Source organism: Pogona vitticeps, chromosome 15 (genome assembly GCF_051106095.1).
Source record: "Pogona vitticeps strain Pit_001003342236 chromosome 15, PviZW2.1, whole genome shotgun sequence".
In the NCBI taxonomy this organism is placed as follows: Eukaryota; Metazoa; Chordata; class Lepidosauria; order Squamata; family Agamidae; genus Pogona; species Pogona vitticeps.
The window spans coordinates 11,880,038-11,901,465 of NC_135797.1; the positions used below are offsets into that span (position 1 = coordinate 11,880,038).

At 47.6% G+C, this 21,428-nt stretch overlaps 1 protein-coding gene across 1 annotated transcript; it reads left to right on the plus strand.

Moving 5' to 3' along the window:
* Nucleotides 1–995: 995 nt before the first annotated feature.
* Nucleotides 996–17,903, plus strand: FOSL1 (FOS like 1, AP-1 transcription factor subunit). Its single transcript, XM_072984012.2, has 4 exons — nucleotides 996–1,823; nucleotides 10,704–10,955; nucleotides 13,920–14,027; nucleotides 16,423–17,903. The coding sequence occupies exons 1-4, from the start codon at nucleotides 1,710–1,712 to the stop codon at nucleotides 16,933–16,935; spliced, it is 987 nt and encodes a 328-aa protein (XP_072840113.2). The 5' UTR covers nucleotides 996–1,709; the 3' UTR covers nucleotides 16,936–17,903.
* Nucleotides 17,904–21,428: the final 3,525 nt, after the last annotated feature.

A 21,428-nucleotide genomic window follows, 5' to 3' on the forward strand; every position in this document is an offset into this window, starting at 1 on the left:
TTCACCACTCGGATGGCAATAACGTGAGGTTTAAAAAAATTCAGATACAGTAAAAGGAACAGGCCCTCCCCTCTTTGAGTAATGTAAGAGGGGGGAGATATCTTTTATTGGCAATACAAAGAACCAAAAATTGCAAGGGGTTTTTTTTTTTTTTTGAGAAAACCCTTCTTCCTTGGGCTCCAGAGTGGGTCTCACCCATTCACTGTCCCTAGGACAAAAAAGATGAGCAGGATAGGGCCTTATCAGACTCCATGGGGCTTGCCCCCCCAACTAACACTGACCAGCACAGCTACAGGACAGCTACAGCCCTCCAGTTGCTGGTGGGCTTCAACTCCCATCAGCCCCAGCCAACGTGGCGATGTTTGGGGAGGATGGGAACTGTAGTCCCAGAAACCAAAGTTGGCGACAGAGACTGGGAGGTCCTTGACGTGTCACACTGGCAGAATAAGGTGGAATTGTGTTCCTTGCTTCAGGCACTGGCTGGGGATCTAGAAGTTCAACAGGTTCAGTAGCTGGGGGATGACGCCCCCCCACCGACCCACTCCCCACCTTCCCGGGCCCATGATCCCCTGTTTGTTCGGTGACCCCCCACGAGGTGGGGGGGAGGATGGACTTCGCTTGGAGCGAACCTGGGCGAAATCGGAGTCAACTCGAATCTTGGTTGCAAGAAGGGGAATCCCGTCTTGTGAATCCTCGCCTGCGTGCGAGTCCCACATTTTTCAGCTCTAGGGAGAAAGTGGGGGTCACGCCTTCCTCCCCGCCCCAGAAGCCAGAATGCGTAAGAGCGCTTCTCTCTTCTAGGGTTGAAGACCTGGCTCGCTTCCCAGTGGGGGGAAAAATCGGGGATTTCCCGGCGAAGCGGCCCACGGGAGGTTGAGTCACCCCCCGTGAAAAAATACCCAGAGGCCCGGCAGGATCAGGCCCGGCAGGGTGAGCGCGTGCCGAGGAGGAACGGGTGGCCGGGAGAGGATCGCGCGATTTCTTTCCTGCTTTATTTTTATTTTTATTTTATTTTTTTGCAAGGAAACGCTTGGTCAGAAGTTTGCCAGGACCGAAAATGTCCTGGGGCGAAATCTCGGACCGAGAATTGCCCTCCCCCCCCCAAAAAAAATCCAGATTTAGCCTTGGAGATGATCCTTGAAGAAAACGGTGCCTTTGAGCATGTACAGAGTGCCAGGCCCTTTTCTAGCGGGGTTCAAAACGGGAGACTACCGAGGCAGCTAGGGGGGAAAAGAAAGAAAATCCGAGCCACGGGAGATAATTATTTTAAAAAGAAATCCGGCATCCGAAAAGGCCGCTCGGAGGGAATCCTTTCTTAAGCGCGCCGGACAGGAAGAAATCAGGCCATTTAAGGGCATCTACGTCACGCCCTGACTCACACCCTTCGGACCATACCAAGTGCGGCACGGCCGCGGGGGGGCTCCTTTGGAACTTTTCGTTGCCCAATTAAGAGCTCTTCTCTTTGAAACAGGAGGGGTTTCATCCTGCACTGTTTTGAGGCGTTGAGCCCCCAGGCCCTGATCGCTGGGGGAGGGAGTTACCATTTTCCTACGAGGAGAGCTTTCAGATCCCTTTCCCCCCCCTCTTTTTAGAGTCCAGATAGAGTGGCCCAGGAGATTCCCATTCATAAATTTCAAAAAAAAAATTCCATTGAAAGCGTTCATTCAGAAACCTGGGAGAGCCATTCGCGGGGCTGAGCCCAGGCAGAGATGTTCAAGGATTTCGGCCGGGGAAGGCCACGCGCTCCCGGGCTGCCTCGACCCCGTTTACAGGATCCGGCCTCCCCTTTGCGCCCGGGACCGCAGCAACAACCGCAGCAGCAGGTAAGCCGCCTCTTGGTTTCTCCCGCACTTTGTACATGCGCCACGGACTCTTCTCCTTTTTTAACGGGTCGCCTCTCCGGACGGATCAGAGGAGCGACAACGCACGGATGCTTGCCCCCCCCCCCCAGACACACACACACGTGTCTGCCGATGGGCAGAAGAAGCGAAATTCTGGCTAATTTTTTTCCCATTTTTTTTTTACTTTTCTGGGCTTTTGTTCTAGACTCGAGTCTCTTTCGGGAGGAAAGTTTTGACAACCGGGAGGACATATTTTTATCCCTCCCTCCATCATCACTTTTCCTTCCTTCCTTCCTTCCTTCCTTCCTTCCTTCCTTCCTTCCTTCCTTCCTTCCTATCTATCTATCTATCTATCTATCTATCTATCTATCTATCTATCTATCTATCTATCTATCTATCTATCTATCTATCTATCTATCTATCTATCTATCTATCTATCTATCTATCTATCTATCTATCTATCTATCTATCTATCTATCTATCTATCTATCTATCTATCTATCTACCTACCTACCTACCTACCTACCCACCTACCCACCTACCCACCTATTCTATTTATATCCCGCCTATCTGGTCAATATGACCACTCTAGGCGATATAGGTCAGAAACTATTAGAGACAACATTGTTCCTCTTAAAGAGAGTCTTGGGTTCAAATTTTACCTGGCTTCAGGCTCAAAGAACCCTTTTCCTTACCTAGGGCAGATTAGTGGCTGTGCTAAGTTCAGTGGTATTTGAATTCCTTTCCACTGGTGTGATTAATAGGGCCTGTTTTGGTCTCAAAAAGGTAGTGAAAAAACCTCCCCTTTTTTGCCTGTGGAACTTTTCTTACTCATCGGTGCCGTTTGTTGTTCGGTTTTTCTCCGGTTATGAAGCCAGAAAGGCTGTTAAGGCAGTTTAAATTCTCTTTAAAAAAAACTTTATCTGTCATCTAAAGAGACAGGTCACAAAAGGCAGAATGGATTCCAAGGGAAGCAGGGAAAAAGCAGATTTAGGTATCAGTTTTGACTTTTTTGACCTGAAAGTTGCCTGTGAGTGAGAGATACGCGTGAGTAAACTGCCACGCGTGTCCTGGGTTTGGTCTGGATCCCTTACGGTGCCCTTGGGCGAGACTTACTACCTTCCACTGTGGGGTGTGTGTGTGTTTCAGAACATAAAAGTCCAGCTTCTGGGTAGACGAAGAGGGCATGCAACCCTGCAGGAGAGAGGATGATTCTAAACAACATGTCTACACTTCACACTTATAACACTTTTGATTCCACTTGAACCGCCTCGGTGCTTTGCCCTAAAGAATGCAATAGCCGTTTGGTGGCCTAGGTTAGCGTTCTATTCCCCTGAAGAAATGGGATGTGTGGATCTGGAGGATTTGGCCCGGGTTTTCTGTGGAGTGATGATCCATTTAGCCTGGATGCAGGTTGCACAAGGGCCGAACAGCCCCCAACTCTGCGGGTACAGTTCGGTTCTCCTCTTAGAGGTCCAGGAGCAGAGGTGGGGAGAGAAGTTTGGGGAGTGGAGAAGAGAGAAAAGCCAGATCTTGGAAAATGTACTTCTAAAAAACCCCAAATCTCATAGTAGTAGGGTTTCCACGCAATTTGTCCTTTTGCCCAGATCTGTTATAAAAACAGGATGAGGAGGGCGTCATAATAATGATTGCTCCCCATAATAATTATTGGCAGCCATGTGGGCGTTTGTGTTTAGGGACTACAGTCCCCAGCATTCCTGAACCTACAAATCTGCTCCCCTCTAATTATTGGGGTCTTTGATGCGGAGAAGAAAAACATCAGCACATTAGACGCAATTTCTCTCTCTCACACACACACAGCTTTTAGATTCCATAGGGATTTTTAGGCCAGGGGAAATGAGGGTTGTCGTGGCTTGATAGCTGGTGGAAGGGGGTTGGACGCCATGCCCATTCTCCACTCAGATCCTGTGGCCATCGGAGAGCACAGGGTGGGGTGCTAGACCTCATGGAGGTTGCAGTCTAACCCATCTAGAGCCACACTGCCCCTAAACATGGAGGTTCAACTCTAACAGAGGATGACACACCTCTTTGAATATGTTCTAGTCCCAGTAACTCCTCGTGGCAATGAATTCCATATGTTGATTTTTTGTTTTGTTTTTTGGAAAAGATTCCGGAAGAAGAAGGGTTCCTGCTGTGAGTCATGGCTAAGCAAGTAGGGGATTTCTGTCTCATAGCTGGGACCGTAACAGGTTGGCACAAAATGGAGGAGATGTGCCCCCCGCTTTTTAAAATCAGTTTCAAATAAAGTGTATCCATTCAGATTTCCTGCTTCTGCCCCAAATCCAAATTCATTGTTCTTCCCAGCCTTATCTAAAGGACATGGGCTGAAAACAAACCACATATATTCAGAGAGAGGGAAATATATGCACCACCCCATCCTTCCCTCCCTCCCTCCATCATCACTTTTCCTTCCTTCCTTCCTTCCTTCCTTCCTTCCTTCCTTCCTTCCTTCCTTCCTTCCTTCCTTCCTTCCTTCCTTCCTTCCTTCCTTCCTTCCTATCTATCTATCTATCTATCTATCTATCTATCTATCTATCTATCTATCTATCTATCTATCTATCTATCTATCTATCTATCTATCTATCTATCTGTCTATCTGTCTATCTGTCTATCTGTCTATCTGTCTATCTGTCTATCTGTCTATCCGTCTATCCGTCTATCCGTCTATCCGTCTATCCGTCTATCCGTCTATCCGTCTATCCGTCCATCCATCCATCCATCCATCCATCCATCCATCCATCCATCCATCCATCCATCTAATCTTTATATTTATATTTATATTTATATTTATATTTATATTTATATACCGCCCCATGAGCATTACCACTCTCTGAGTGGCTTACAATATGTGATGAAATCATAACAACCCAATGGAACAAGAACAATAAATAAATACAGCTAAAACTTATGTTCTTAGACTACATAGCCCCAAACCCCCTGAACCAGCATGGCTAAGATCCCAGAAAATAAATTTTTTTTGAAGCTCTGCAAAGATTCTGCTAAAGAAAGAGGAGGGGAGGAAACAGTTTTTTAAAAAAAAGAAGAAAAGAGAGATTCTGGGGTATTTGGAAATGGTGGATGTTGTGATGTGCCTTCAAGGTGGAACCCACTTAGATTGGCCTTAATGAGATACTATACATAAAGGAGTTCAAAGCTGGCTGGATAGCTTGGTGGTTTAAGTCTCGAGAGGCAGAAGTTGGGGGTTCGATTCCCCCACGGTGCCTACGGAAAGCAGAGCCAGCCTGGATAGCTTTGGGCAAGCTGCACAGTCCCAGGATGTTCCCCCCCCCCAAAAAAAAGAGGAATGGGAAACCACTTCTATGTCTTCCATACCTGAAAAACCCTGGAAAGGATCATCATGAATTGATCTGACAGCACACAAGTATTATTATATCATATATTATATACCACTTCCACCTCTCCAAGTGAGCATCCATGGCTGGGTGGGTGAGATTCAAACCCGGGTCTCTCTGAATCGTAGTTGATCCCTTTCTCCACTGTCTTGCGCTGGGTATTCCGGGGAATAATTCCTGTATCGGAAAGGTCTTGGGAATGTGTACATTGGCGTGGAGAGGGTTGTACGTACCTCCTCTCTGCCACCCTGGCCTTTTTGCCCGGGCAGGATGGGAGAGGCCGGGCTTTTTTTTTTAAATGCTGTGTCATCTTGTGCTGTTTCATTGCAAGGTGACTCATCAAGAACACGCCGTCCGATCAAGTCACCCTCTCCGCAGACAGAAGGGGCCCCTCCCTCGCCCTCTCCCGGTCCTCCTTCCTCGGATCCAGTTTCGAGGGCACTGGGGAGGTTTTGATTTCGCAGCCAGTTCCCTCCTGGCGGCTTGCGAAATATACCTGGGAAAAGGGCCACCTCCCAGGGGAAAAAACCCGCCCTCGATGTGCTTTGCAAGCAGGCAGCGGCGTGGGCATGGGCTGGCCATGGGGAGGCGTGAGAGGCTTTGGATATCCAGCAAAGAGCATCGAATGTGGCATGCTCACGGGTGCGCCGAACAGCCCTGCAAGGCGGGCCTTCAGGCAGAGGAGTTAGAGGGTCTTGGGGTTTGGGAAAGGCTAGCTCTAAGGCTCTGTTGAACCATGGATCGGAGAGCCTGAGGATGATGGGGATGGCAGCCAGGCCGATGAGCAACAGGGCCGTGGCTGATATGAGATTTGACCTCTTCCCAGCTTCCCTGTGAAATTGCATGCATTTATGCCATCAATTTTATTTTATTGCTGAATATTTGATCGTTGTCAAAGCAGTGTTTATGCTGGTCATCTGCTCACTTCATCCTCCCGGCGATCCTGTGATAGGGGACAGTCAGAGAGAGAGAGAGAGAAAGAGAAACTGGACCAAAGAGAATCATTGTTCCATAGGAGGGTCAAGCAACCATGTTTCAAGTCCCTGGTGAGTCAGGAAAGGACTCGGCCTGGTTGATCCCACAGGTTTGTTGGCAGGAAGCAAAAGGCCATGCAGAGCCCCTTGAACTTACTGAAGGAAAGATGTATATACAGTGGTGCCTCGCTAGATGATGATAATCCATTCCACTTAAATCGCTCTTTAGCAAAATCATCGTCTAGCAAAAAACATTTTCCCCATTGGAATGCATTGAAACCTGTTTAATGCGTTCCAATGGGGAAGAATTGTCGTTGTCTAGCGAAGATCGGCCATAGGAAAGCCGCTTTGCAAACCGCCGATCAGCTGTTTAAATAGCTGTCTTGTGAAGCCTAGGTCCCGAAAACACCCATTTTGCGAGCACGGAGGGAGCTGTCAAAATCATCATGTAGCGAAAATCGGTTTGCGAAGCAGGGACCAAACATTGTCCAGCGAAATTCCCCCATAGGAATCACTCTTTTGCGAATCGCTATAGCGATTGCAAAAAGTCAGTGTCTAGCGAAAAAACTGTCATGCGGGGTAACTGTCTAGCGAGGCGCCACTGTATACAAATAAAGTGACCCTTTGAGTTTCATAATCAGTTGGGACTAGAACCTTGATTTTCCCAATCCCAACTGAGGACTCTTAAGCGCTGTTACTGCACAGATTCTCTCGAGTCGCTCCAAATGGCACCACAAACCGAAGAGAACCTCCCCAAGCCCCAGATTTTTTTTAAAGTCACAAAAAAGAAGGGAAAAGAAATAGAAAAAAATTATGGGGGGAAAAGGGTATTTTTTCCTCTTACCCCAATCAAGATGCCGGCTTACAGAGGCTTCTCCCGCTTTCTGTCAAATGAAAAAAAAAACTTTCTAGACGAGGGGAGAACCAACCCTCCCTTTGATCATCTTCAATTCATGGCTGTCCAGATCTTGTCAGCGGCCCATCATCATTGGGTACCCCCACTGGAGACCCTCTGATTGCCTGGAGGGGGCCAACCTGTGGCCCACGGCCAAGCCCGCCCTTCTACGCTCTGAAAGCCCGCCTTGCCGGTACGTCGTCAGCCTCTGGTCCTCAGGTAGACTGCCCTCAAGCATGGAGGCTCGTTCGAGGCACGGTGGCTCACAACTGTTGACAGACACATCCTGTATGAATCACCCGGGTATGAACGTAATAGCACGGCTTACTGATTCAGAATGGGGGGGGGGAGAGGGATAAGCTAGTGAAATTTTGGCCACAGAGAGGTTTGGAGCTTTGACCCGAGAGCCGGGGATTATGGAAGCTGTAGTCCCAAACATCTGGAGGGCCAAAAAAAACCGTCATCTAGAGACCTCTGCCATGTCTATTTTCCAGGGCGCCTTCTGTTTCTGGAAAAAACCCCCCCATGACTCACACCCTTCAGAGTGTGGGGCATTTAAACCACACAATCTTAGTTTTTTCTGGATTTCTTCTCATCTGCATGGCATCTTCTAAACTGCCCACCCCGTAGAGTAAATGCCTGTTTTACACCTTTTCCCCTGTCTCCTCTCTTAAAATGGTAAAACTGCAATTTTTAGTGGGGAGATTTCGATGGCCGACACCCCCTCGGGGGGGTGCCGTATCAGGCAGCTTTCTCTTTACACTCCCCCACCCACCCAAATTTTCTTTAATTTTGACTTTTTAGTCAAATCCGCATGGATTTTCGGACGATTTGTTTTGCGTAACGCAAACAGTCCCCTCTCCTCCTTTATGGACCAAAACAGTCTCCTTTTTCTTTCTTTCTTTCTTTCTTTCTTTCTTTCTTTCTTTCTTTCTTTCTTTCTTTCTTTCTTTCTTTCTTTCTTTCTTTCTTTCTTTCTTTCTTTCTTATAAAAATATTCCCCACCCTTGACCTCCGATGGTGTACGAGGACCTCATGGCCTTTATCTCCTCCCATCAGCAGTGTGGTGGTTGCGTATGGGGAGGTGTACATATAATTTTTAAAAAATTAGATATAACTCTGATGATTGCACCTTTACACACACACACGGTCGGTGATGGTATGGATTTAGGGACTCGGCTCCGATCCTTCTCGCCCTGGCAGAGAACCCAGGCGTCCTGGGTCCATTTCTAGGCGTTCCCAAGGCCCCTCCCTCACCTGGCCGCAGGTAGGATGTGTCAGCCCGCTGGGGAGGGCGATCCCACGTTGCTCCGGCGGCCTCGCCCAGCGTGAGGAGGGTGAAATGACGGCAGCACTCCACGCAAAGGGCCAGGGTGTGACTCCCCGCGGGCGTGCCACGATGCCCGGGGAGAGGAGGGCAGGGGCCAACAGGGCCAAAGTAGGTCATTAGGTGTGGAAAGGGCAGCGGGTGCGAATCATTCAGAGGGCAAGGCATTACCTTTGATCCAATTACATATCTCGGGGTTTAAGAGTATCAGACCATCTGCCCAGTTCAATTCCCCCATAACCCAGGAGTCGGGAAATCGTGGTTCCCCAGAAGCTGGTGGACTCCGGTCCCCACCAGCCTTTGTCATCTGGCCCAAGCATGATGGGAGATGGAGTCGCAGAGTCCCTCCGGCTCATCCTGAACTTTGGGAAACTTGAGTTTCTCATTGCGGCAGCTTCGTCTTCAGGCGCGACAGTGCCTCTGAGCATGTGGAAAGTCTTCCCCATCTTGGCCGTACCTGGCCGAGGACACCTGATGGTGTTATTGCTTTGGGGGTTGTTCTCGATTTTAGTGTTGCTTTTGGTTTACCATTTCCCACAGCGGCATTTGTTTGATCCTGTTTTTTAGTATTTGTATATTTATTTGTTTTTAGCTTTAAATATTGCCTTTCTCTCTCTCCTTGGGCAGCTCAAATCCCTCTCAAGGATATTTGTACTGAAAGACTTTCCCTATAGATCGGCCCCTGGCGGGTCAGGTCATCCCAACCCAGCCACCTCTCCACGAGCCCCCCACGGCTCTATCTTATCTTGACAGCTGCTGCATCTCCTTTATTATTATTATTATTATTATTATTATTATTATTATTATTATTATTATTATTATTATTATTATTATTATTATTATTATTATTATTATTATTATTATTATTATTATCATTATTATCATTATTATTATTATTATTATTATTATTATTATTATTGTTGTTGTTGTTGTTGTTGTTGTTGTTGTGTTGTTGTTGTTGTTGTTGTTGTTGTTATTATTATTATTATTATTATTATTATTATTATTATTATTATTATTATTATTATTATTATTATTATTATTATTATTGTTATTATTATTATTATTATTATTAATTGCATTCACATCGCACGGAAGAACCGAAAGAAAAGAGAGACGAAAAACTCAGGTCCACTGTAAAGGCTGCTCTCTTTTAATGCCAGTATATTCTCGAAGGTTTTCACGGCTCAGATCCGATGGTAGTTGTGGGTTTTCCGGGCTCTTTGGCCACGTTCTAGAGGTTTTTCTTCCTAATGTTTCGCCCGTCTCTGTGGCCGGCCTCTTTCAAAGGACTGGAGTCAGGACTCTGTGTTCTGGCTTATAATGCCAGCTTTCCACTTCCTCAGACTGGAGGGCGGTTACGTTTCTCCGTGGCCCCGTGACCAGGTGAGGATCCGGATCATGGAGAAAGTGACCATTAAGGAACAAGACGATCAGGCGGTGAATAATGTCAGTTATCAATCTGCAAGGGAGGAATAGTGGTGTGGACACCACTGGCAAGCTGTGGGAATCACTGTGGGATTCCACACTTGGTAAGGACTTAGGAACCCTTGTCTGATACCAGGTACAGTGGTGCCTCGCTAGACGATGATAATCCGTTCCACTGAAATCGCTGTTTAGCGAAATTATCGTCTAGCAAAAAGTATTTCCCCATTGGAACGCATTGAAACCTGTTTAATGCGTTCCAATGGGGAAGAATCGTCGTTGTCTAGCGAAGATCGACCATAGGAAAGCCTCTTTGCGAACCGCCAATCAGCTGTTTAAATTGCTGTCTTGCAAAACTTAGGTCCCGAAAACACCTGTTTTGCGAGCGCAGAGGGAGCTGTCGAAATCGTTGTCTAGCGAAAATTCGTTTGCGAAGCAGGGACCAAACATTGACCAGCGAAATTCCCCCATAGGAATCACTGTTTTGCAAATCGCTGTAGCGATCGCAAAAAGCCAATGTCTAGCGAAAAAACTGTCATGTGAGGTAACAAGCTAGGCTGTTTTTTGTGGGGAGGCCCAGTGGGGGGAATCGAACTCCCAACCTCTGCAGTCCGATACCTAACTCACTGAGCTATCCAGCCAGCAAGCTGCCTCTGGTACTGAAGGTGATGTAGAGCCACCCTGTCGCGATTAAATGGCCCCGACTTCTCCGAATGTATACCGTCTCCACGGAGAGCAGCTCAAGTTGATCACCATCCTTACCGTGTCCAGTGGCAGTGAGTTGCACAGGCTCACCATTATTTATTTATTTGCCATGCGCTTGGGTGTATTTTCCTGACTGCAACCCTCTTTGTTTCTTCCTCCCAGAAATTCCAGCTTGATCCCGGGGCTGGGAGCAGCGGCGGCGTCGGTACCGGCGGCTTCGTCCCCAACCTCAACACCGTCACCAGCAGCCACAACCTTCAGTGGATGGTCCAGCCGACCATCATGGGCGCCTCTCCGGGGATCCCCCCCTACCCACGACCCTATCACTGTCCGCACTACAGCGCCGGAATGCGGCCGCGGGTCATCCGTACCGCTGGCCTGACCTTAACGCCGCGCAGGCGTCATTCGGAGCACGTGAGTGTCATGGCCAGGGGTGGTGGGGATGGATGATGATGGGCCATCAAGGACCGTGAAGGGGTCTTTGAAAATATAAATGATTTTAAAAACCCAGAAGGGACCCGTGGCCTCCTTAAAATCTTTATTACAGTCTGTTTTTTTAAATTTATTAATTTATCTATCTATTTATTTATTCATTCCAACAGAAGAGTTAAAAACATAGATATCTAGCACAATGCCCATTTAAACAGTAAGCATAAAATGTAAGAATCTCTAATTGTCAAACAATAAACAAAGATAATCTAAATGCAAAAAATAAGAAAAAAAAACCTAAAGTTCAACATAGAAGCAATCTTGTATATTGGAATAATTCTTCTGATGAGATCCTATTCACGACATCCCGCTTTTTATTCATTTTCTGTTCCTTTACTGCGGGACTTCTTTTTTTTTTAACTTTCCACCAATTATAACATAAATTCTTGCCCCTTTAGCCTCTTGGTTCAGCGATCCATTTCTGCGCTTCCTAATATTTTTTTTTAGTCTGGGTTTTTGGTGGACTACAGCAGACTTCGTCAAAGGAATGAACGGGCGCACTAATTTCTGGGATTGTGCACAGTAGCCATCGTTGTGTGTTGTGGTTGTGAACGGCAGGGTCAGGGAGATGTTAAATGCCCTGAGAAAGGACTTTAAAAGAATGAGATGTTTTATTTGGCCAAAGCTTTCACGGACATTTCAACGGGTGCAAAAAATCAGCAGTCCAAGAAAGTATAAGCCAAATTAAAACCAGTTGATCTTCACGTTTACCACCTACTCCACATGGTTACTTGGAGCACTTCATCATTCTCCTTGTTTTTAGACGGCAGAGACACAGTCTGGCAATGAGGCCGAGCTTGAAAACTTACCCTTTGGGTAGATCCTTCCAGACTTTCTGCTCTGCTCTTCTTCCGCCTTTGACAGCCAACGTCATGCCAGGGCGAAATGGCATAGCACAAATTTATGACGCTGCACGCTATGTAGGGACCTGAAATGCCGATTTCACACGTCCGATGCAACTGGTGGGAACGAGACTCGATTGCCACATTTCTCTACGAAGCAAAAATGGATGAAACCAAAGTTGTCTTACTCTGGGCCCGTAAGATTCTCTGGAAAGGCAGCGATGCTGAGGAAGATTAAAGGCAGCAGGAAACGAGGACGACCAAATATGGGATGGACGGACTCCTTAACGAAACCCCAGGCTTGAGTTTGCAAGAGCTCAGAAAGGCTGCTAAGGACAGGACATTTTGGAAATCATGGAGTGCATCATAGGTTGGAGGCAACTTGATGGCACGTAACTAGAAAAAAATGACATGATTTATAGCCCAGAAAGGCCAAAATAATAAATCTGATTACAGTGGTGCCTCACTTAACGAGCGCTTCATTTAACGACGAGTTCGCTTAGCGATGACTTTTTCGGAGCGATCTTGCGCTCCGTTTAACGATGTTCCCTATGGGCGATTTTCGCATAGCGATGACAGTTTGGGTCCCCCTGTTTCGCCTAACGATGGTTCTGACAGCCTCATGTTGGCTGTTTTTTATACATTTAAAAATGTTTAAAAATGTTTAGAATGCTTGAAATCATAAGTGCACTTAATAAACCCTTTGTTAAACTAATTTGACTTTGTTCCGACTCTTTTTCAATTTGTTGTAATTTTCCCCCCCCACTGAGATGCATTGAATAGGTTTCAAGGCATTTCAATTGGGGAACCATGTTTCGCTTAGTGATGTTTCCTATGGCAATTTTTGCTTAAGGACGGCAATCCGTTCCCATTGGAACGGATTATCTGGTTTTCAGTGCATTTGTATGAGAAACCATGTTTCGCTTAGTGATGTTTTCCCATAGCGATGATTTTTTTTGGAACCAATTAAAATCGTTAAGCAAGGCACCACTTGTATTATAATAAATCTGATTTAAGATGCACCAGGAACCTGTGGCCTAGATCCAGGGTGGCACAGGCACCCACATGATGGATATTTCTTCTGCCCCTCACCGGTCTGGATGCCGCAACGCTTCTCCAAGAGACCAAACGATAGAATCATTGTAATATAAATAGGGACTGCTTTTATTTTGGATTAATCAATGATCGGATAATCACCGATTCATCGGTGCTGATTAAACTAGAAGAGAAGGCGGGTGCTTTTAGAACTGCCATGGCCGGTTTCTAGAGATGCCGTACCCAAATCCTGCCGGCGTGTGGAACATTATGCCACTGGATTTCTGTGGCACTTGCGCCCTCTGGTGTCCTCCAGGAACACGGACAGCCTCCCGTTCTGGAGAACTGGGACTTCGCTCTCAGAACGGCCACAATCTCAGGCTTGTGTTAGGTTTCCAAAATAGGTAGAGGGGTTCAAGACCATCTGGAGGAAATTATTGCCATGATATTAAGGTTTTCTGCAGAAGACTGAAAGCACATATAGTCTGACGCGCTGTCTCCAAAATGGGTCTGCCTAGGTTCTTAAAAAAAGAATCTCCCATCCCAGGACAGGAACCAATCAGAGCCTGAGACAGCTTTTTTGGACTACAAGTCCCATGATCCTGGCCATGTTAGGAAGAAGGGATCCCCGCGTTCCGAGTGGCTGGAGAAGAAGAGTTGGAAGGTTTATTGTACTGTTTTTCTGAGCTGTGGTGATGGAAGACTAGAGTTGTCTTCTTACTATCTCATCGGTCCAGACAATTAGGAATGGAACCTCCAGATTTGGAAGCAGTCTATCTGCGGAACATGAACAAAAGGATGCGAGGACACTAATTTCCTGCCTACAGGCTTCCCATTGGGGAACTGGATGACCCTTAGTGATGGCTTTGAAGCACTCTGCACATGCTCAGATGCCTTTCCTTGTTTGCGTTCATTGGCAAGGGTGGAAATCAGGATATAAATGCAACTAATTCATATTAGCTGAGAATAATTCTACTGCCCATTTTTTACCATCTTGTCTCTCCGTCCGCAGCTGACGCCCGAAGAAGAGGAGCGGCGCCGTCTGCGGCGGGAGAGGAATAAACTGGCGGCGGCTAAATGCCGGAATCGGCGGAAAGAACTCACGGACACCTTGCAAGCGGTGAGTGCGCGTGTCCTGGAGGGACTGTTGTGGATGATGGGTTTAGAGAGAAGCAGAATCTGATCTGAGCGGGCCAGGCAAGTGATAACCTGGCGTTTATCATTGGACTGGCATTCCCAGAGAACGGCTGGACAGCTCAGGGGCCGAGGTCTCTGGCTGCAGAGCGAGAGGTTGCGAGTTCAATTCCCCCGGTAGGCTTCCATGACTCAGCGGTCCATAAGGGTCCGTTTCCAGCTCTGCAGTTCAAAGGTTATTATTTATCATCCTTCGCCATTGGCTGGGAATGATGGGGATTGTAGTCCAGCACCATCGGAGGGCCTAAAGCCACCCGCTGATAGAACAGGACTAGCCTTTGCTAGAGATGCCCATAAGCTTAAATAAGCGCCAGGATTGGGCCTTTCATAAAATGAATTTTATATATAATTTATACATTTGGATGATGATAATCCGTTCCACTGAAATCGCTCTTTAGCGAAATCATCGTCTAGTGAAAAGCATTTCCCCGTTGGAATGCATTGAAACCTGTTTAATGCGTTCCAATGGGGAAGAATCGTCGTTGTCTAGCGAAGATCGGCCATAGGAAAGCCGCTTTGCGAACCGCCAATCAGCTGTTTAAATCGCTGTCTTGTGAAGCTTAGGTCCCAAAAACACCTGTTTTGCGAGCGCAGAGGGAGCTGTCAAAATCGTCGCCTAGCGAAAATCGGTTTGCAAAGCAGGGACCAAACATTGTCCAGCGAAATTCCCCCATAGGAATCACTGTTTTGCGAATTGCTATAGTGATCGCAAAAAGCCAATGTCTAGCAAAAAAAAAACTGTCGTGCAGGGTAACTGTTTAGCGAGGCACCACTGTATATATTTGGCAGACCTTTCCTGAGCTATATATACTCTGCCCCAGCAAAATCCACGGAGAATTACGCAGCTTTAAAAGTTTTATTTATCAAAAGCTGTGGCAGACGGCGGCCCACATACATCTTCATGAGCCGCGTGCCTGTTTGATCATGGTGCCCCATTTTTATTCTTGGATTTATTTATTTTTGGTCACGGCATGGGGCTAAGGAATGGTAAGACGCTGCTCTCAAAAATGTTATTTTTAGAAGAACAGATGCTTTGGGTTGCTTTGTTTTCTTGTTCCACACGGGGCGTAATGGTTCCATTAACACATTCATGCTGGGCGTTATTTCCAAGGTCTGGTTTTAACTCTTGTCCTCTTGGATTGAAAAAAAACCAAACACACACACACACCTTGCAGTTGCACTAAGTGGCAAGTTGCTACATATTTTATTAAGCTGCTAGCACCTAAGAGGAAAATATATATATATATATTTGGCATAAAATGTTGTGCACTGCAGTTAATTAAGTGTTTACAATGCCAGAAAATTCATTGGCGGAGTTCACCCAGAGGTGCACCAGAACATTTCTGCAAGGCATCCATCCGTTCCGAGATTATTATTATTTTTAAATAGTAGTGAGAAGGAACAGTTTGAGATCGAGGGGGAAAATATACATAATCATCTTAGAACGGCAGAGTTGGAAGGGACCCTCTGGATCACGGAGTCCGGCCCCTGGCAAGGAGGCCCAGTGGGGGAATTCGAACTCTCAACCTCTGGCAGCAGAGATTTAAACCACAGAGCTATCTCTCCAGTGGTTCCCCTCTGTTGGAGGACAGATCTCTGTGTGGGCACCCGGGAAGCCCCATTTTAGCAGGAAAAGAGCCGGCCTAGGTATTGGGTGGGTGGAGGCCATCGCCTCAACGGGCCGATGTTGGGAAGCGTAGTGGAGAGATGCTCTCCGAGAAGGCGCATTATTGTCTTTTTAAAAATTCCTCCTTCAGGCAGCAGAAGGATGTAGGGTGGCCCTAGCTGCTTCGGATCTCGGCTTTCTGCTCCCCTCCTCTCCCCCTTTTCTCTTTTAACCCTGCTTCTCTCTTTACAGTGGTGCCTCGCTAGACAGTTACCCCGCATGACAGTTTTTTCGCTAGACATTGACTTTTTGCAATCGCTGTAGCGATTCGCAAAAGAGTGATTCCTATGGGGGAATTTCGCTGGACAATGTTTGGTCCCTGCTTCGCAAACCGATTTTCGCTAGACGAGGATTTTGACAGCTCCCTCCACGCTCGCAAAACGGGCGTTTTCGGGACCTAAGCTTCGCAAGACAGCGATTTAAACAGCTGATCGACGGTTCGCAAAGCGGCTTTCCTACGGCCGATCTTCGCTAGACAACAACGATTCTTCCCCATTGGAACGCATTATACAGGTTTCAATGCATTCCAATGGGGAAATGCTTTTCGCTAGACAATCATTTCGCTAAACAGCGATTTCAGTGGAACGGATTACCATCGTCTAGTGAATCATCACTGTATTTTATTTTATTTTATTTTATTGCCCTTTCCCATCAGGAAACTGACCAGCTGGAGGCCGAGCAGTCAGGGCTGCGAAAAGAAATCGAGGAGCTGCAGAAGCAAAAGGAACGCCTGGAGCTGGTTCTGGAAGCCCACCGGCCGGCCTGCAAGGCCCGCAAGGAGCCGGCGTCTCCTCCTCCTTCGGGAGTGGGAGAGGAAAGCGGCCGCCTCAGCAGGCAGGCTGCCTCCGCCAAGCCTCCGGCCAAGGAGGGATCCCCGCCGGGACCCAGCGCGGCCCGCCGGGCTGCCCCAGTGCCCCCCAGCATCACTCTGCCCCCCAGCAGCGTGCTGGAGCCGGAGGCTCTGCACACTCCCACCTTGATGCCGACACCGTCTCTCACCCCCTTCACGCCCAGTTTGGTCTTCACTTACCCCACCCCGGGAGAGGCCGAGGGCCCTTCAGGTTCGGTTTTCCCCCCAGAACCCTGTTCCTCCGCTCACCGACGTAGCAGCAGCAGTGGCGACCACTCCTCTGATTCGCTCAATTCCCCCAATTTGCTGGCGCTCTGAGATGCAAGATTCACGATCCTCCGTCCTGGAACGACCGTCTCAGAACAACGACGCTGGGCTCTAGCTGGCAGCCTCTTCCCTCTTCTTTCGATCTTGGGTTTCATTTGCCCCTCTTATCTCATGACCGCATGGTCATGGAGCAGGGGTGTCTGGAGAGGGGGGGCTTCCTATCCATCGTGGATCTTCTGGGTGATTGTAAAACCTGCAGCCCTCTCTCACGCCAAACACAAGAATCAGGTTACTAGTCCTGATGAGCGACCAGACAATTATTTTCCTCCATTTTTGACAAAAGAATGTCTTTGTTCCGGGACAACAGAAATTCTGACTATGATTAGTGCTTTGGCACAGTTTGCTTTTAAAGTTCCACCTCATTGGGGTTCATGGTTTTATTGCAATTATTCACTCTGCACCCTCGTTGTTTTCTCTGCAACCTTCAGTGGCTTAGCAGAGCCGTGGAACATATGGGGAAAGCACCAGGATGATTTTTTTTTAATTTGCAGAAGTGATATTTTTTCCCCGGTCCTCTCCAGGCTCAGCGGCCAAGTTTCTGAAAACTGGATAGATTTTTCCTCCCATTGAACATTACCTTGTTGCAAATTACATCTCTTGCAAAGTGAAACTAAGACCCATTAAGTTTGCAAAAGACCTGGACTTTGTCAGTAGAAACCTACTAGAATGGCTTGTTTGCATAGGGAAAAAACTGTGGTTTTTTTTGTACTCTCTTTGGGGACCTGGTTGTTCGAGATTTACTGCCAATGACACTGCAAACCACCATTAACCGATTCTCTCTCTCTTCCCCTGGGACCAGCATTTATGCTCAGAACAACCCACGGCCTCCTGTATGAGGCGAGGATACCCTTTTGCTTCTCCCAAAGGTGACACCGGTGGAATGTCGAGAAATATTTATCATGAATTTATTCTTTGTCCCGCTCCTGTGTCTCATTCATAGTAAAAATTCTTCGAAATCAGATGGGTACCGTCTCTTGAATTTTTAAAATGCTGCCCCCCCCGCTCCACCCCATCCAGCACCTCTTTAAGTTAGATCTTGGGTGCAAATTGTGTTGATTGTATTCTCCCGGAGAAATCTTCCTAATGGGAAATAAAGGGGAGTGTTTATGTCCGCGGCGGTATTTTGGAAATGAAAACCTTTTTTGCCGGTTTGCTTTGTAGAAAGGTGGTGGTAGGTGGAAGGAGGGGGGAAAGCAAAGTTTCTAGTCCTCATGGAATGTGGAGGGCAGGAAAGAAGCAACATGGGAACAAAAGGCTGATGGTTTGACCGAGGCTGAGAAATACAGGTGGAGGTGTGCCAGCAACGAGCTAAGGAAGGCTTTGGTTTGATTGAACCCAAGGTCTCTTCTGCAGTGGGTAATGGTGGCTGTCGCAAAGTATTTGGACTACAGCTCCCATAATCCTTCACAGATGGGTGTTGCTGCCTTGAGCCAATGGGAGTCAGCTGCTTCTCATCCTCCCTAGTCAGCAAAGCCAGTCTTGATGGCCACGGTAACCCACCCTGGACTACAGAGCCCACTCAATCCTTGCCCGTCTCTGGCGATCAGCTCAATATCATCCGGGAAAGACCTGAAGTGGGTCCCGCGGGCGGCAGGCTCCCCTTGCAATTGCTCCCGAGCACCTGGGATTCATAAGATAGCCTGTTCCTGAACCTGGAGGTTCGACAAAAGCCATCCTAGCCAGCCATAGCCATCATGAGAAATTTACAGTGTCAAGTCGTGTTCAAATGTCAAAATGGATAGATCACACCCCGTTTTCCACGACCGAAATGGAAAAAACGGTGGGCTTCTGAAGGAAAGATTTATCCCGTCTCTATTGTGGCAGTCTGCTTGACGAAAAGAAATAACTTAGGTCTTCTCTCCTACGAGTACAACTCTTTAGTCCTGGAGAGGGTCCCTTTCATTCTACTCCACATCAACATGGGGAATGAATGCGACTAATCTAGCGCTCTAGCGGGTCACTTGGATGGCTTCGGTTTTTGCTCTTACGGTGCCGAGACGGACCCTCTCCCTAAAAACTCCAGTCTCGTCACCTCTTTCACAACATCGATACCTTGTGACTAAGGCATGTAAGTGCGCGTCCCTAGAGTGAGCTGTCTCAGGATTGTCTTCGTGAGGAATAAGAGGGGTCTTGCCATTAATATTTTGTTTTCTCCATTTCTCGCTTAGAAATCTCAGATCCTTCAAAACAGATGATTAAACCAAGGGAAATCCATGAATTTTAATTTTGGGCGTTATAGCTGACGATGGCAGCTCACCGTTCCGTGCCCTGGAAAAAGAAAAAGGGGCACAAAATCTTATTTTTTTAAAATTCCCCTAACTTTTCTTGAGGATGGTGACAGCAACAACGTCTTGATTTTGGAGAGCCGGACATCCCTGAGGGACCACCGGAGACCTCTCTAGCAGGAAGTCCTGGATCCACCTTCCGTCCATTCCAGGTCTCTCCTGCCTTGGGATTTCGGTGGCCGGCTCTTCCAGCCCTAGATAAGCTCTTCTACGGGGCCTCCTCGAGAGGAGCTGGATTCAAGGGATCCGTAGGATCCCTTCCAGCTCTGCCGTTCTAAGGTTATTACAGATGGATCTCTCGCAAGCCGATCTCAGCCTGTTTGGCAGGGACTAGACTTACTTCCCCTTAAAAATAAAGGTTCTAGTCCTCAGGATGCTGAGAAATGGCTGGTTTTAAAGCAGAGCACCTTAGGCTACCGGTTTATTTGGCTGGTGCTTTTCCTAGTTCCTAAAACCTTTGCTTTGTCCCGTATTGTCTCTGAAGATTTTCTCCTCCTCGCCCATGTTAGCAACCCCGAAGATTAACGCCTCGGCCTTCCCTCCCTGTACGTGAGGGAGATCCATCTCCCCAGAAGGCAGGGCAGGGAGCCCTTCCGGCCATTGTTGACCGAGGGCTGTTTGTTATCAGAGATCTCCGGATCCAGACGCGCTTCCTGGCCCTGCAGACCTTCTGTCTCCAATCCGGCTGAACCTCAACAGACCTCCGGGCTCCCTTAAGTTTTGTTCCGTCTGAGCGAAAATGGGCAACCCAGACACCCCTCACCATCTCGGTGGGCTCCAACCTCGGGCCTCCCCACTGACGCCGAAGGATTAAGGGGCTCCAGGGGTTGGAGTAGATGACCTTTGGGAGCCCCTTCCAACGACACCGTCCTGTAACCCCGAATCCTGTTCACAAAAACCATGCACGTTGGGAATAATCCACTTTATTATCTGAATTGAAGGAGAGCAGCAATAAAGTGCAAGATAATGTAGAAGGCCCGAACCGCACGGATGCAGAGCGACTGGACTATGGAGGATTTTGGAGGCTAAATCTGCTCCCTTTTCTTCTCCGGGGGAGAAACTAGGACTCAGCAGGTTTGGGCTCAACCCCCCCTTCACTCATGAAGTTTAGGAGTGACCCTGGGTCTCTCCACACGGCCTACCTCACAGGTTTGTTGTGAACATAAAATCAGGAAGGATCACTGGAGGAGAAGCAGAGTATAGATATAAAACACAAATATTCTTCTCTTTTAAATCTTGCATTCCGCACTTTGAAGATTTGCTCTTTTTTGGGGGGAGAACTTCCACAATTCTCCAACTAGCACGACATGCGCCGAAGGATTCTGGGGGTTGTAGTCCACAAAACGGCTTCCCCTGATTGCACGGCTAATGAACCTAACAGGGCATTCTTTGGGGTGCACATGCATTAGCTTGGTTTTTTAAAAAATATAATAATACACAATTCCCATTACAGACCCTTGGTAAATGATATCGCTTTGGTTTGAAGAGAGGGAGAAAAAAAACTCTAGCTTAGTGGAAGGAATAATGCTTTATGGGAAAGCTTGGGCCCGCCCGCTGTTTTTGGACTCCAAACCCCAACTGCCCCAGCCAAGAGGGACAAAGGTTGGGGGATGATGGGAACTGCAATCCATCCATTGACTTTCCTTTTTGTGAAAAACTTTTGAATTTTTCTCTTTTGTTTGGTGGGCAAAAAGCGGTCTCTTCCTCCTTTTTTCTCGGGGAGGGGGTTGTGCCCAAACCTTGGGGGGGGGGCGAAGCCATGGGAGGTCACCACCACGAATCCATCGGGAAAAAAACCTTCCCACTACATACACTGCTGAGACCTCCCTTCCCTCTCCCACTCCAGTTGGCTGGCCTCCTCCAGACCCCAGTTATGATGATTTTGTGTTTTGCATTAAAAGGGAAAAAGGAACCACCAGCCCCTTTCTCTCTTTCCCTCCTCCTGACCGGCCAGCTGTGAAAAATTAAAAACACCACCTACTTCCCCAACTCTATGTTTTTAAAACATTTTTTCCCCTCTACATTCAAGCCTGCAGAAAAAAGGTATCCACCCCTCCCGGTTTCTTAAGACTCTGCCCTCCTTATCTACCCCAGATGATGTCTTTCCGCATCTGATTTGAGTTCAGAAATCCAGTATTCTGTTCCTGAGATCTACTCTGCCCAAACACTGGTTCCCCCCCCTTTTCTTGCCAAGGTTGG

Coding starts and splice junctions, on each gene's coding strand:
- FOSL1 (XM_072984012.2), top strand. CDS start 1,710: ATGTTCAAGGATTTCGGCCGGGGAAGGCCACGCGCTCCCGGGCTGCCT. Junction 1,824..10,703: donor AGCAACAACCGCAGCAGCAG/GTAAGCCGCCTC, acceptor TCTTCCTCCCAG/AAATTCCAGCTTGATCCCGG. Junction 14,028..16,422: donor TCACGGACACCTTGCAAGCG/GTGAGTGCGCGT, acceptor CTTTCCCATCAG/GAAACTGACCAGCTGGAGGC.